Below are 15,805 nucleotides of genomic sequence, written 5' to 3'. Positions count from 1 at the left end.
AAATAAATCCAAACCAGCCCAAACGTTGAAAATTGTGAAACATAGGTGCCCAGTAAGAAGGTAACTGGAATAAAAAAGCTGAACCACAAAAAGTAAAATCCTCTTTCTTAATACAGAATGGTGAGCGCTTTCACAATGGTAACTATTGCGTCATCAGACAGTTCATTCAAACAGCAACAACACTTAAATACTTTTAATTCATTACAAGAACAACCAATCCTACCACTCAAAGTTAATTCAGCACTCAACAATTAATTAATTACCATGGTTATGTTTTACCCGTGATTAATTACCAAAGTCAGATAAATTCTGTTTAAAAACCACATGCACAAAGTATAAAGACAAAAACATATAGATAAATAAAAGTAAAATACAAACAAAAATATATAAAAAAAAAATCAGTTAACAAATGCATATATTAAGTACCTGCATATATTCCCCATTTGGTTAACTGCTTGTGTTTATAGACATAAGCATAAAAATGTATATAAAAATGCAAGCAGTGAGCACTCAACAACTTAGTAAATATACATACATTCTGCTTAGTGAATGCATGTGTTGTCCACCTAATAAGTACATATACTTTAATACTTATATTTCATATATTTTAACAAATACTTGTCTTTAGTAATATCTATACTAAAGATGGCTCCAGAGATTACTATCATGTTGACCCAAATCCCTGCATGTATTTATGTAGTCTTCTCATATTGAAGCAACATTTACTTAAATAATGTTATTTTAACCTTCTGGATTTTAGCACTGGCTTCAATGGAACACTATCATTCAAACCCAAGCTTCTGCGTACTCCTAAATGCAAAATCCATTTTACTTCCATATTTTCAGTAGTATTAACTATGTCCCCCTTCCTATTCAAAAGGGAGTGTATTCCAGGATGCTTCTAGTACCCAGAAAAAGGGTACTTTGTTGCCTATTCAAGAACTCTGTCGTCAAAACACTTTTCTGAAGGTGCTCGCTTTTCAAATGTCCCTTCAGAATCTGTTCCCTCTTTTGCTTCCTCAGGCGTATATGGTATCTCTGGATCTCAAAGACGCTTATCTCCATATTCCAATCCATCCCCTTCTCAGGAAGTATTTGTTTCTCTCTTGCCTCCTGGCATTTTCAGTTCTCTACTTTGTCATTTTGCCTCTCTACTGCTCCAAGGGTATTCACCAAATGCCTCACTCCTGTGATTGCTTTTTGCAGGTTTCAGGGGATCCAAGTATTTCCTTACTCAGACGTCCTGCTGATTCAGGCATTCTCTCCAGAGATCCTGTTGCAAAATTGTCATTTTGCCATTTCCCTTCTTCAGAGCCTGGGGTTCACAATAAATATCAAAAAGTCTTCTATTGACTCCTTCTCAGGATCATGTTTTTTTGGGTTGCAGGATTCAGATGGTGCCTATGCTGGCATCCCTTCCTCCTCCCAAGGCCTTAACTCTCGTTTCCTTCTTTCAAACTCTTCTTTGTCTGGCCTTCATTACAGCCAGGGAGTTTCTGAGAGCTCTGTGTTTCATGGCATCCACCATGCCTATGTTGTATGCTCCCTCTGGCCAAACTCCACATGAGAAGGTTTCAGTGGTTCCTGAAGTCTGTTCGACTTCCGCATGCACATCTTCTAGAATTTGTTGTCCCTCTTCTACCTTGTCTCAAGAAGGAACTTCACTGGTGGATCCAGCACTTCTCTATAAATACAGGGCTCCCTTTTCATCCCCCTCTTCCCTCTCGGGAACTGTTCACAGATGCTTCAGACATGGTATGGGACGCAGCTTTTGGCTCTCTAAAGGTGCAGGAGGTATGGTTGCTTGTTCAACAGAAAGAGCACATCAGTGTCAGATGAGAGCTGTTCTGCTGGCACTACAGGCTTTTCATCCTCTTTTATCACCAAGACTGCCCAAGGTATTTACAGACAGTACCACAGTGATGCGGTATATAAACAAACAGGGGGAACAAGATCTTACCTTCTTTGCTGGTTGGCACTCCTAGTATGGGATCTTGCTGACTAGTATCAAGTGACTCTTCAGGCAGTTTAATTCTTTCAGGTCAAAACATTGTGGCAGACACACTGAGCAGGTCCTTAACTCAGTCCCACAAATGGATGCTTCACAGGGATGTGTTTCCGGACATTGTCCACCAGTGGGGTACTCCTCAAGTAGATCTGTTTGCCTCCCTTCTGAACAGGCAACTTCCTGTATTTTGTGCCAGAGTCCTCTGGTCCAGATAAGGTCTAGTCTAGTTCTAATTCAGGTCCTCTGGCATAGATAGAAGGTGGACGCTCTCTCGTTTTCTTGGAAGGGGATGTTTCTTTGTTTTTCCTCCTCTTCATCTCATTCCAAAAGTCCTGTTCAGAATTCAACAGGACACTCCCAAAATCTTGTTGGTGATTCCCTTTTGGCCGAGACAGCACTGGTTCCCTCTTCTGCATTTAGCCAAGGGCAATCATCACAAGTTACCTCACAGGGTGGACCTACTAACACAAGACAGGGGATTGCTCATCCATATCCACCTGTCCACTCTTCAGCTGTTTGATGTCTTTCTCGTAACCTGGATCCACTTTCTGTGGATGTTTCTTTGGTTCTTTCTTGTTTCTGTGAAATGCTTAATGCTGGGTTGGCTTATTCTTCTGTTAAGGCCCACTTTTCAGCCTTTATCTCCTCCTTTAGTTTCTAAATTTGAAGCTAAACAATGCCATAAAGGTGCCCTTCATATTAGGCCTCCCAGGAAGCCTGTTCCACCTCCCTGGGATCTTAATTTTGTTTTGGAGAAATTGATTCAGGCTGCTTTTGAGCCTGCTGCTTCAGCTTCCTTGCAACATTGCTCTTGGAAGATTGTTCTTTTGTTGGCCCTTACTTCTGCCAGACAGGTGTCTGAGCTTCAAGCCATTATGACTTGCCCTTCTTTTTTGGTGTTTCATAAGGACAGAGGATGTCTTTGCATACTAATCCTTTTTATGCACAAGGTGGTTAATGAGTTGTCACTTAATCAGTCTATTCATTTACTACTTTTTTCCCATCTTTGCAGTCTTCTGGTGAGAGGGTGCTGCATACTTTGGGTGTGCCTAGACAACTCAGATTTTATTTGGATAAGCTTAAGTCTATTAGAGAATCTGATCAGTTGCTAGTTTCTTTTCATCCTAGGTCCCTAGGATTAGCTGTTTCCAAGCAAATTATTTCTTCTTGGATATCTAAGGGTATTTCTTTTTGTTTTTCTTTTCATGGTAAGAGCCTTCCTTCTTCTGTAAAGGCTCATTCTACTAGAGCTGTGGCTTCTTCTGGTGCTTTTTTCAAGGGTTTGGATACTAACTCCATTCTTGAAGCAGCTACCTGGACTTTCATGCATACTTTTACCAAGCACTGCAAGTTAGATGGAATCTCCAGAGCTAGAGATTTTTTTGCTAGGGCCATCCTTCATAGTTTCCTAGAGGGCTCTGTTGGTCCTTCCTCCTCCCAAGTTTTGTCATCAGCTCTTACAGTCTCCTAGATGTTAAAAGTACTGCAACAGTGATGTGAAAGGACATAGTACAGTTGTGTAAAATCTTACTATAACAGTGGATGTCCTTTCCTTCACTGTTGCAGTATTCACTCCCTCCCTCCCTCCTCCCCTTGTCCATTTCTCTTCTGGATGTACTGGTATCTCTTGGTTTTCCTTGGAATGGCGTTCTTGCTGAGGCTGTCAGTTTTGAGGATGGTATGTCCGGATGTCACCTTTATGTCCTATGCTACATCAGGAGCATACGTGTGACTTAACGGCGTACCTTAAAGCAAAATAAAGACTTTAGTGTACTGGCTGGACATTGGGCTGCACTAGTCAGGGAATCCCAGATGTAAAGAATACTGCAGCAGTGAAGGAAAGGGCATGTTCTGTTATGGTAAAATGTTACAGAACCATACTTTATCAGGTGTTACCTTTAAATATACATAGCATTTATTACACTGTACAAGATGTTTGTGCTTTAACAAATCATTAATAGCATACTTGTTTAAGGAGTCCATATTCAGCTGCAAATGAATAAAAAATTCTAAAAGAAAAGAATAGTTAAAATTAGTTGCCACAGAATTCAGTGTACTTAAGTCAGCTTCTCTGAGGAAAATAACACAAACAATATAAAACTAAATATTAAATTAAGGACAGTAAAGTTGATCTGACGAAACAAGTTGTGAAAGTCGCACAAAAGCTGAAATTCCTTTTTATTACACGTGGATGCATCAGTAGCTTCTGCTCAGTGTCACTCGTAAAGCTTAATAAATTACAAGTCAAGACAAGATTGTTTAGATAAGCCGGATTGTCCTGTCTGCAGTCTTTGTGAATTTATAGCTGACAAGGCCCCTTGGGATGGCTAGAGTTTGCATGTCTAAAACCTATCCATTTCTAACAACTAACAGTGAAAATTTAAGGTAAAACAAAATATAAATCCAAATAAATCATTGTGTGTACAAGCTATCCGCGTCCCTTCCATCCTACAGTGAAAAACAGTGGGAAAAAATAAAATATATATTGAAATAAAAACTGTTTCCAAGCTACTGTGCAGTCAGTCACAAACTAATACAGGATTGTTTAGATAAGCTGTGGATGGCCATAGGCCACACATATATGTTCACTGCAGTTGTAGCTCTGTAGTTGGGTATCTCTCTCTTCAACTATATGTAGCTTTTCCTGCTTCTGACCAATGTCTGACAAACCCTTTTATATGCTTCCCTGTGATAAACTATAGACCATTCTGTAATTCATCACTTCTGTCTCCCTGCTACTTTGTACATTTGAACTATGTAGAAATCTTGTAGAATTTCTCCAAATAGTATGCTATGATTAAATAGCTTGGATAATTATCCTGCCAAGTCTCTCTTCTTTTTATGCCATCAAAGTCTGAAGATTACTTCATACTTGTTTAAATTTTTATTTACATTCTTTGTTGTAACAAAGCAACAGACATTGAGCAAGGATTTGTCAGACCATACAGACAGTGGTATGTCATCAATTTGAAGAAGAGTCCTACAGTAGTTTGCAGATGCTTAAGCTATTTCTTCAGATTGTCAACTAAACTATGTATGAATCATTGCTTTGGTGTCATGGCCATTCTGCTTCATGCATTGTTAGCACAGTGAGAGAATCTTCCTTGTTAACATTGTCAACAAAATGGAATTCATGTCATTCTTGCTACCACGTAATAAGCTAATTTATCTGTTGTACGAGAACTTCATATTTATAATGAAGATTTTCAGCCTTTTTGTTATGCATGTACTGTTTTATTTTTTGCATGTGTTTACACAGACACACACCCACTCACAATTTATAAGTTGCCTGGATACACTTCTTTTAATGTTCAACACTGCCTTACTGGATTATGGGTAGTAGTGCCCTGCTACCCTTCCTTGGGCAGGCTACCAAACTCAGAGTCCCTCCCACTGTCTGTCTGTGGGTGTGATGGTCCATTTGCCTGGCTGTACAGGGACTGTCTTTCAAACCCACAGACAAGACCCTCTTAGTTTTTTAATGCCATAGCAAAGGAAGGATCTCTTGGAAGACTGCTTCTTACTCTGGATCAGATTAGCTGCTGAACTGAGGTAAGAAACCTTTTGGGGTTTTATTTCTTCCTTCTTTTTTCTGTCAGTGCTTGAATAGTGTATTCTGCTAATTTGATTGTTTTTTTCCTGACTGGAAAATTATATGTACTTGTAGTTTTACTTTGTTTGCTGTTTTACGATTTATGTTGCTTATTTTAAGCTTCATTTAATGTTTTGACAGAAAATGTTGCTATTTTGCAATTTTGTATTTGGGGTTATGATTGTGTGAGGTGATTGAGTAGGTTTACAGCATTTTAAACAGATTTTGATGCAATGTTTTCTACGCTAAACATTTCTGGCAGACATTTTTCATAAGTTTATACTTTACTCCTTGTCTAAGGCTTTTTTATGCTGTTTCTAATAATTTGGGGCTGAAACTAGCGTTTGTTTACTAAAACTAGAGGATTTTTGTGCTTTGAACTGTGTTACTCAAACTACTGACATTTTACTCAGTGCAGTATTCAGTTAGTATTCCTACAGAAATAGACTTCAGTTTGCTGTATAGTAGGGTTTGTCCCATTATTTACTGGGCTGACCATGCAGCTAGTGTTTGGAATGATCTGACTAGTTTTTTTTGTCCCCCGACTTGATGGATTCAGGTACTGTGCCATCTGACCCCCACCATCCAACCCCTGTGCATCTCAAAAATATAGAAATAAATCAAGAAATGTAATGTATCCTGTAGCTTACGACTCCACAGTAGCCTTGGGCAGGTTATCGGACCACTCACCTTTTGACTCCAGGTCCCCTGATATGGTGCTAATACCACAATTGTGCATGAGATGAGGGCCAGACAACTTCCCTAGGGCAGTATTGTTGCCTGGTTCAGATATGGTAGAACAAAACTCCTTAAATGCAAGTGGTAACAGGGGTACAGAATTTGTTGCCAGTGTTGATACAGCTCCCCCTGGGGATTCTCCCACTAGTGCAGTGCATGCAAAAAAGAAGACCCACCACATTTCAGGACAACAGTCTCTGACTGTGTTTCCATGCGAGTTTGTGGCTATGGCTAGATCCATTGTTCAGGCAGTTGATTACGGGGTGCAAACCTGGGTTATGAGTAATACTGGTGCATCCACCCCCTTTTAACATCCTCAAATATCCTGACTTTGAAGGGGATCCAGAATATGAGGTTTGGGAGGTGTCGAGTCTGATCAGTTTCATCTGAGGAAGTGCAAGTTCAGAAACCCAAACAGATAACTTCTTTTTTCCAAATTCTGGCTAGATTTAGAGATGTATTCAGTTGGGAGCAATCATCAGCTGCCCCCAAGATCAGCAGACTTTATGATCTTTTAGAGGATTAGGCCCCAGAAATGATGACCTTCCCTCCATTGATTCCTACATTGGAGGATATTTTTATGAAAGCTTGCAATTCTCCTTAGCTGAACGAATCTCTGCCTAAAAAGCGTTTTAAGAAATTCATGGTGTGCTTAACCATGCTTGGCCTCCAAGCCCCTTTGTCTGTGGACTCTACTGCTGTTTCTTCAGCAACCTCTTCCATTAAAAAGAGTGGCATCATCAAACCCGGTCTGTTCAGATAAACTAGGCAAGTCGCTAGAATTTCAGTGAAAGAAGCTGGAGCAGTCTAACACTGTAGTTTTTCAAGTGTCTAACTACCAGTGTTTTATGTGGAAGTTTGTGCTGAGGTGTATGCTTAGTTAAGATGAGTTTGCTGCATCGTTACCTGGTCAGAAAAAAGTCTGTGTCAAAGATATTTTCTTCAATGTTTCTCAAGTGTCTAAACCTGCTTTGAAGAGTGCCTTGAGGGGCTGATACTCTTTCTAGAAATGCAGCGACATTGCTGGTGATGAGGAGGTATGCTTGGTTGCACAGCCAAAACTTTTCCGATGAGTTAAAAATGAGATTATGAATGCATCAGCTGATTCTCTGTTTGGTACAGCAGCTAATCTGATCCTTAAACACTGGGATAACAGAGGTAAACTAATGCAAGGTGTGTTGAAAATGTTCCATGTTCCCAAGTTTTACTTCATTAAGCAGGATAATTTTCAACGGCATAACAAACAGAAGTCCTAGCTGAACAAAAGCTAAAGCTAGCAAGAGGTTCCTTTTCCAAAAAGGATAACCCCCTTCTAACATGTGACTATACCAAGGCACAGCACCCATATCTCTAACGTTCCCCTACAGGTGCTGCTTCGTCTCAGAAGTTATCTCTCAACAAGGTGGCCTAGCCATCAGTGGTTTCCGACAAATGGGTACTAAACATCATTGTCAGAGGTTACAGGTGGCAGTGAAAGGAATATCCACCTCCATTCAAGAAGGTTCCCCTCGCCTGGCTGACCAGACTTTATTCCCTTTTATACTCCAGCAGATGTTGAACTGGGGGTCATAGAAATGGTCCCTCCTTTTGGAAAGGGTGAATACTTTAAGAGGTTCTCAAGTTCAAGATGTTCATCCTGCAGACAGTGCTTCCTCTTTTGCCAGACCACTGCTTCATGTTGACCATGGAAGGATGTATATCAGCGTATCCTCATTGCTCATCACTTCAGGAGATGTCTTAGATTTGTTGTGTCTGGTTTGCAGTATCAGTTCTCTGCTTTGCTCTTTGAGCTGTCTTCTACACTTCATGTTTACCAAATGCCTTGTCCCCATACAGGCCCACTGTCGGACTCCTCTTGACATTCACATCTTTCCTTACCTGGGCAACTTGCTGGTCTGTGCAGAGTCTGTATACATATTTGGAATTGCTAGAGAAGGGTCTGTACCTTACTCTGTCAACCAGGGTTCAAGTTGAACTTTCAGAAGTCTTGTCTGGCACCCTCACAAAAGTGCTGAATCACCACCAGCAAAAGAATGGTCTTTATTCCTGAAGACAAGATCCTTTTTTATTAAACAGAGTTTCGGGAATTCTCCAGGAGGAATGTTATCTTGACAAGAGAATTCCTAAAATGCTCTGACTGATTCCATCCATGATTCTAAAGATACCACAGGCCCATCTCCACATGAGAAAATTTCAATAGGTCTGAAATTGTTGGACCCAGTACTACATTCCCTGGAATCCCAGTTGGTGCTGCTGCCCCTTCATCAGATGAGAGTTACAGTAATGGAGAGCACAGCTGAATATCAATCCAGGGCTCTCCTAATGTTCAGGTGAAATCTTTCTAACAGATTTGTGCAACTTTGCTTGGGGGGCAGTGTCAGTGAGAGTGCAAATGTAGGTCACTTGGAGACCCAAGGCCATACAGAAACACATCAATATCAAGGAAATGTTGGCTGTGATACATATGTTGTAAATCCTTTACCACCTGTGGAATCTAGGTCCTCCTCTTGTGATTATAGACAACACCACAGTGGTGTGGTACCTCAACAAACAAGGAGGTACAAGGTTATGCCCTCTCTTTGTTTCCAGTGATGACATAGGAGCTGGTTTTACAGCATTGTCTTGACTCTTCAGGCATCATACATCCCGTCAGAATAAAACATTGTGGCAGACAGAATAAGCAGATCCTAAACAGACCTACACAAGTGTCAGCTTAAGGTAGGGGTGTTCCTTTGAAGGCGAATGGCCGAGGTACCAGATCGTTAATAAAGAACGTTGGTGGAATCTGACTGTTGGTGTGTTGCTGAATAGCATTACTGGGTTTTGTATGTGTTTTGGTGTTCCAGGATATAGTCCAGGTGTGGTGAGCACCTCAAGTAGCTTGTTTGCCACCTTTCAAAACAGACAGCTGGAGAAATTCTGTTCCAGACGTCCTTGCAGTCAGGCGTGATGGACAGACGTATTCTCATTCCCTTGGACAGTTATGTTCTTGTAAGCATTTCCACCCTTTCCATTCACTCACAAGATACTTCAGAAAGAAATGTCAAAGATCATTGTGGTAAATGCCTATTGGGCCAGACAGTCTTGGTTCTTTCTTTTGTTTGTATTGGCCAAGGGCACTAACTACAGACTTCATCACACTCTGGATTTGCTCACACAGTCTTGAGGATGACTGGTGCACCCCAGTTTGGTGTAACTACAACTAACAGCCTGGATGATTCAATCTTGACTCTTCAGGTACTTGTTTCTTCAGGATGTGCAGCAGGTGTTAAAGGAGGCCAGAAAACCTGCTACTAGAAAATCTTATGTTTACAAATGGATGAAGTTGTCTAAGTGGTGCCTAAATGGGAACAGAGGTCCCTTGAGGTTGACATTCCTCTGGTCTTGAAATATTTGTCTCCGCTACTTCATGATGGCTTATTGTATGCATTCATTAAGGTGCATTTAGTGGCCATCTGCTTGCCTGGCAATGGATCCCCCTCTCTCTCTCTCTCTCTCTCTCTCTTTTGGTAGAGTCGTTTGAGAAGGGAGTACTGCATACAAGATCCACTCACAAGCAAATTCCTCATTCATGGGATCTCGGCTGTGTTCCAGAAGAATTGACCTTACCACCTTTCAAGTTGATCTGAAGTTCTTAATATGGAAAACTGTTGTGCTTATTGCTCCGACATCTGCAAGGTAAGTGAGCTGCAAGATCTTATGGTGGGACAACCGTACCCGAGTTTCCACCAGGATAGGGTTGTGTTATGTACTAACCCCTCTTTCATGCTGAAAGTGGTCTTAGAATTCACTCTTTCAGCCTATTAATCTTCCTGTGTTCTTCCCAGCATCTAGTAATCCATGCAAGGTAAAGGTACATTTCCCCAGGGCCTGTTGTTCTTCAGTGGTGTATTTGAAAGGAGTGGACTAGAAGTGCAGCAGCTTGGTCCTTTGTTTATTCTTTTAAGAATCACTACAAGCTTAGATGCCTTTTCTAAATCCAGAAAAGGCTTTGCTAGTCCCATTCTTCTGTGTCTTTTGTACCCTTATCCGTCCTCCTCCAAGGTTGAGTAAGCTTTGAGAATCTACCCCTATGCCAGTAAGGCAGTGTGTTTGAACATAGTACAGTTGTGCGAGTCCTACTTATCTGTAACAGTACATGTTAGTAAAACACACTACCTTACTGTACATTGTTAGGTGCTGGAGTTGCCAATGAGCTAGGCTTAGTAGCCTTTATTGTTTGTTTGTGTGTGTGTGTGTGTGTGTGTGTGTGTGTGTGTGTGTGTGTGTGTGTGTGTGTGTGTGTGTGTGTGTGTGTGTGTGTGTGTGTGTGTGTGTGTGTGTGTGCGTGTGTGTACATTTCTTTGGTTTTTAGTTTGGAATGTAGATGTTTGCAAAACTTGCATTTTCATCTTCTCTTCCTGGTGGACCCTAGAAAATTGAAAAGGTCCTGTCAGTGGGTCTGAAAGGCAGTCCCTGTACTGCCAGGTGATTGATCCATCAACCCCACAGACAGCCAGTGGGAGGTACTCTCTGCTGTAGTAGTCTGCCAGAGGGAGGGTAGCAGAGCACTACTACCCATATGCCAGTAAGGCAGTGTGTTCTACTAACGTCTACTGTTACAAGTAAGTAGGACTTGCACAACTGTACTTTCCCGTATACACTTACGTTTTTTTTTTAGGGTGCAGGGAATTAAGTTGGGCTGATCTGGCACCAGTCCTTGTATCCAACTTTTAGGAGCTTGGGATTATTTTTTCTGGATTGTTTTGAAGTAGATTGACAGTACAAGGCCTAGTTGGTAAGCAGTATTACCTGTGCTTATTGTGCAGATTATATTGCCATGGGTAGGGTTTACTAGGACATTTTTTGAAATTATGTAGTCCTTAAAATCATGGGAGGTTAGATGAAGATGACAGGAAGCCTGCTGATTGATTAGGAGCATACAGTTTTACATCATTCCACCACCTTTCCCCGTATGCTGGACTCATCATTGACATATTTAGCAAATGCTGTAATTCTAACCTTTATCATTTTGCTCCTTTATCATTCTGAGCACTGATATGTCCCCTGAAATATGCCAACCCAGCATGTCTGTTTCCAAAATGTTTGACCACTGTAAAATCATTTGTTTAGCATGAAAACATGTTGCTTAGATTACCAGTGCTTCTCGTATAAGTGCTTACAAAATGGTGTCCAACGTATTTTTGTATCGGGCATCATGCTACGTTGAGTACTACAGACAAAGAAGTGGTTCTAGGCAAGTGTCGTGTTATGATCATAACCATTAGCACTGTATTTTTAAGTTACCACACTAGCTACTACTATAAAAAAATAATTACTTGGATAATTGTAATCTTTCTTAATTAATGTTGCTTGCTGTCTTGATTAATTTTAGGTTGCAAAGGCATTCTGGATGGCAATTGGTGGAGACCAAGAGGAAATTGAAGGCTTGACATCTGATGATGAAAATTAACTTACTTCTGTATAACTATAAAAGTGTGCAGGATATGTTGTAAGTTTTCACAGAAGTTACAAATTTGTTTTTTCTTAGTGGATGAAGCATGACAAGGACACAGTGGCAATATTTGTAATCCAGCTATGGATATAATATTAATCCCTTCCAAAAAAACAACATAAACAACCAATCTTTCATCATTTACAACCTAGAAGAAAATGGACATTATTGTGAGCTACTGCTGTTAATGTTGCTGTCAGAATGGCTCACATTTTTAAAAGTGTTGCTGCTTTTGTCTACTGCTGTGTTATTGCCACTGATAAGTGATTTACTTCCTTGTTCAGAAAGATGTTATGCAAGGATGAAACTAGTATGGAAAATGTTGCGTTTAATGCAGTTTTCCCTGATGATTGTGTATTGGGTAGTAGGAATATGGAGGAGGAGAAAAATTGCTCCTACATATCTTATTGAAGACAGTATATCAGTATATTCTGTATATAAAAAGATTTGTGTACTTCTGAGATGCACCAAATTCGGTAAGGTGTTTTGAAAAAATTAAGTACCTTGTGATTTGTAACGGTTGCTATGTTTTTCAGTTGGAATCAGCAGGACCTTGTTATATGAGGTTCTCCAAAAAGAGAAGCTCGTCTTTGTTCTGCTACTGAAGGTATTTTATATTAAAGGGTGTTCTTTTTTCCTTAGGATGTAGCTACATTGATTACTCTTCAAATGGGTAGCCAAGCGGTAAATGAGACCTCTGTTCCTTTTGTAAATCCTGGAGTGAGCACTGCAACCACTAGAATAATTTTTTTCCTAGCTTTTTTCTACAGACTTTAGCACAAAGGGTAGCTTTGCAGCAGCTGTGATTGTATTGAAGATTGGTCTTGTAAACCCCCGAAGTCTGGCAAAATAATTCATTACTCATCTGTTTTCTGAAACCATAGTCTTCTGCTTATTGAAGTTTGCTTTCTTAAACATTATCCCAGTGTCATAAATATTGTATGCAAATGACATTGGCATTCTCTGTTGTTCAAACTCTTATCTAAACTGCAGTAATGCTTATAAAACAACTTTAGTGATGCAAGGGATTGGTTATTCAAGATGGATCTAGTGATCAGCTGTGCCAAAGCAACCACAAAAATCACCACTGAGCTTTTCACATCTGTGTGGAAGACCCCACCCAACCGAACATCGGTGATACCTAGATCTCTTATTTGATCAGAGCCTTATATTCACCACACATACCAACTGCATAACTCTGCAAGTTCTAGAACAACTGAAAGTGGTTTAAGTATTCTAACCTGCTGAACTGGGAAACAACAAGGTCCAAAGCAATCTAAGTGTTACACTTAATCAACTACTTAACAGCTCACTTAACTCGGTACAGAACACACACACAGGTAGCATTTAACAAGATGTGTTGATCAACAACGGTAGCAAGCCATAGTGAGCATCACTGCCCCTCACTGTGAAGAGCAGAGTGGTTGCCAGTAACTGTAATGGCAACATTTTTCTTGACTTGATCAGCATTTAAGATATAACACTTTTCTTTCTGTCTTCCACTAATTTCATAGGCAGACTTTAGGTGTACAGTCCAGGAGACCATTAAGGAGCTTAGCCCAAATTCCTAATTTCCCCAAAGTTCTGTATGGTTAAATGACTTGCTCAAAGTTTGACAGGTGGCAAAGGAAGGCTGAGGGACTCAAACTCTATGTTACTGGAAGTAGTGTATTAATAGCTCACCACTTATAACCTTAGTCCTCTGTGTTAACTGATAGAGTAGCATAAACTCGTGCAGAGAGATGCAGTTTATTCACTTCCCTCAAGCATGGATGACACCATCACTTTGGTAATAATTCCATTCAACAGAAATTTAGGTGACAGAGCTTTCTCTTACTCTGTTTTAGCATCATGGAGCTCTCTGCTATAAGAAATCAGACAAATTAATGATTTTGAGCATTTCATGGAGAAATTTCTATAATACCTAATTAATGAATGTAAATGTATGCGTTTTGATACAAGATAACAAAAACCCAGAGCAGCATTCACACAAATTACTAAATTATGCACACGGAACCGAAGCCAGAGATTCCACCACCAAAAGTTTTATTTGCTGAGCATTTTCATCATGAAGTCCTCTTTTATGTGGATGAAAGCGCTCAAGAAATAAAACTTTTGGTGGCAGATTCTCTGGCTTCGGTTCTGTGTGTGTTCTCAAGTTCATTTCTGTTTTTTGTGGTTCAGAGTGAAATTACTAAATGACTATCACTGCTGCACAGATGTTTATTTACTCAGATGTTTATAGTGAACATGTTAATTTCATTCTGTTCTTCTTTTACTAATTTTGTGTATTATATGTAATGTACAAGACTTTCACTATTTTAAATCTATTATAATTTATAATCTACAAGGTTTGCAGTGTGCTAAACCTATTATTTTCATTTCTCCGTTTCCATTGTACATTCAGTATATGTGTTTATATATGCTGATTTGCCTAACAGACCCAGGTTGTGGCTGAACATTGTCTGTACACCAGTCCACTGTTGAAGGAACATGAATATGAAGCTTAAAAAAAACTGGAAAATTGAAGATGTTAGGGCAGTAGACCAAAATTTGCTGAACACTTGAAGATATCAATTTGATTCTTTCTGGAAGTAAACCAGAGTTACTCAATGTTTGATCCATTGCAGAACACTTCAAGCTACAGTGTGGCAGTGGACAGACAAAAGCAACAGCAACCTCCTTACCAGCTGGATGTGTATATGTATTCCTTTTCCATGTTGTATGTACATTGTTGCACATCTGACAACTTATGAATGAGGGAGGAGGATAAACATAGTGTGTCCTGGTAACTTATGGTGACAGTAACTTGAAGCCTTCAAGCTCCACCTTATTTTGTCTTTCAGTACTGTAATGGAAGAAAGAAGTATGGCTGGTAATATATTAGAAAGAGGCACATAGAGGAGATCAGCACATTTGTAAGCTGAATATAATTTTTAATTCTGACTTGACAAATTGTATAAATCTGGAATACTAGCACTGCTAGCACTTACCATAATATGTATGCATTAGACTGGAAACTGGCATTTTTTATTTTGTTTTTTAGATTACTGTTGCATTTAACCATTCCCTCTGTGTTAGGGAATGTTATGAAGAACAAATATCTTAATAGCATGGTATTCATGTTCCACTACTGAGTTGTGTGAGTATGAACCACAGGAGATACTTTGCTGAGTTTCTACAGGACAGATCTTTCTGTAGAACTTCTGACATTTGATTTCATGATTCCTATTTGTAAGTTGAAATTATTTTTTTGTAATGCAGTCAAATTAAATATTTTATCTGTCACTGTGTTTTCATTGTAATTTAGTATCATTTGACTGTTATTATTACCTGTTCATTTATTTACTGTACTCAGTTATTTACCAAGTAAATTGACTGGTTTGAGGACTCTCTTAATCAGCTACCAGACTAGAGGTAAAAGTATACTGGGAACACAGATGTCAAACATAGAGATTTTAGTTAACATAATGCAAATATTTAAGAAGTCATATCAGTTCAGTGCACATCAGTAATTTCAGCTCGAGTATAGATTAGAATTGGGTTGCAAAACTGAGCTTTTTGTCATACTGGCATTTTACCTGTTAACAGTGCCATTTACCTCAAAAGAGCCAATGACCGCTGTTTAAAAATGTGCACCTGAGTGCTCTGCATTAATGAATGAAAGTGTATGTCTCCAAAACAGCCTTTTCATGCAAAAATTGAGGTTAAATGGCTGTTGTGTTGTAGGGCTGCCTCCCATCCCAGTTTTCGTAAGACAATCCCAATTTATAGCCTAAAGTGCCACTTTGCACATTAAGTACTTGTGAGGTATCAAATGACTTGGCTTCCTTATTCATCCTGCAAGTCCCCAGATGACCCCATGAGATGCTAAAATACAAATTTCTGTGACTTTTGTGCATCCTCTGTGAATACTGCAGTATTTTTCCTATAGTCATAGAACTACTGATTAGCTGCTGATATGATTGGGGCA

The 15,805-nt window shown here is 39.6% G+C and overlaps 1 protein-coding gene across 1 annotated transcript in view; it reads left to right on the top strand.

The window, feature by feature from the left end:
* The window catches only part of AAGAB (alpha and gamma adaptin binding protein), a gene marked incomplete in the record, with an annotated part of 888,073 nt that extends 872,953 nt beyond the window's left edge, over window positions 1-15,120 (top strand). Inside the window, 1 exon segment of the mRNA XM_044077879.1 lies at window positions 11,713-15,120. Within this exon segment, the coding sequence (XP_043933814.1) occupies window positions 11,713-11,790 (78 nt within the window).
* Between the last annotated feature and the right edge of the window lie 685 nt (window positions 15,121-15,805).

Source organism: Protopterus annectens, chromosome 7.part0 (assembly GCF_019279795.1).
Source record: "Protopterus annectens isolate FY-2018-M chromosome 7.part0, PAN1.0, whole genome shotgun sequence".
In the NCBI taxonomy this organism is placed as follows: Eukaryota; Metazoa; Chordata; order Ceratodontiformes; family Protopteridae; genus Protopterus; species Protopterus annectens.
Note: the sequence above shows the minus strand (reverse complement) of the source record. Positions and strands in the feature narration are given on the sequence as shown.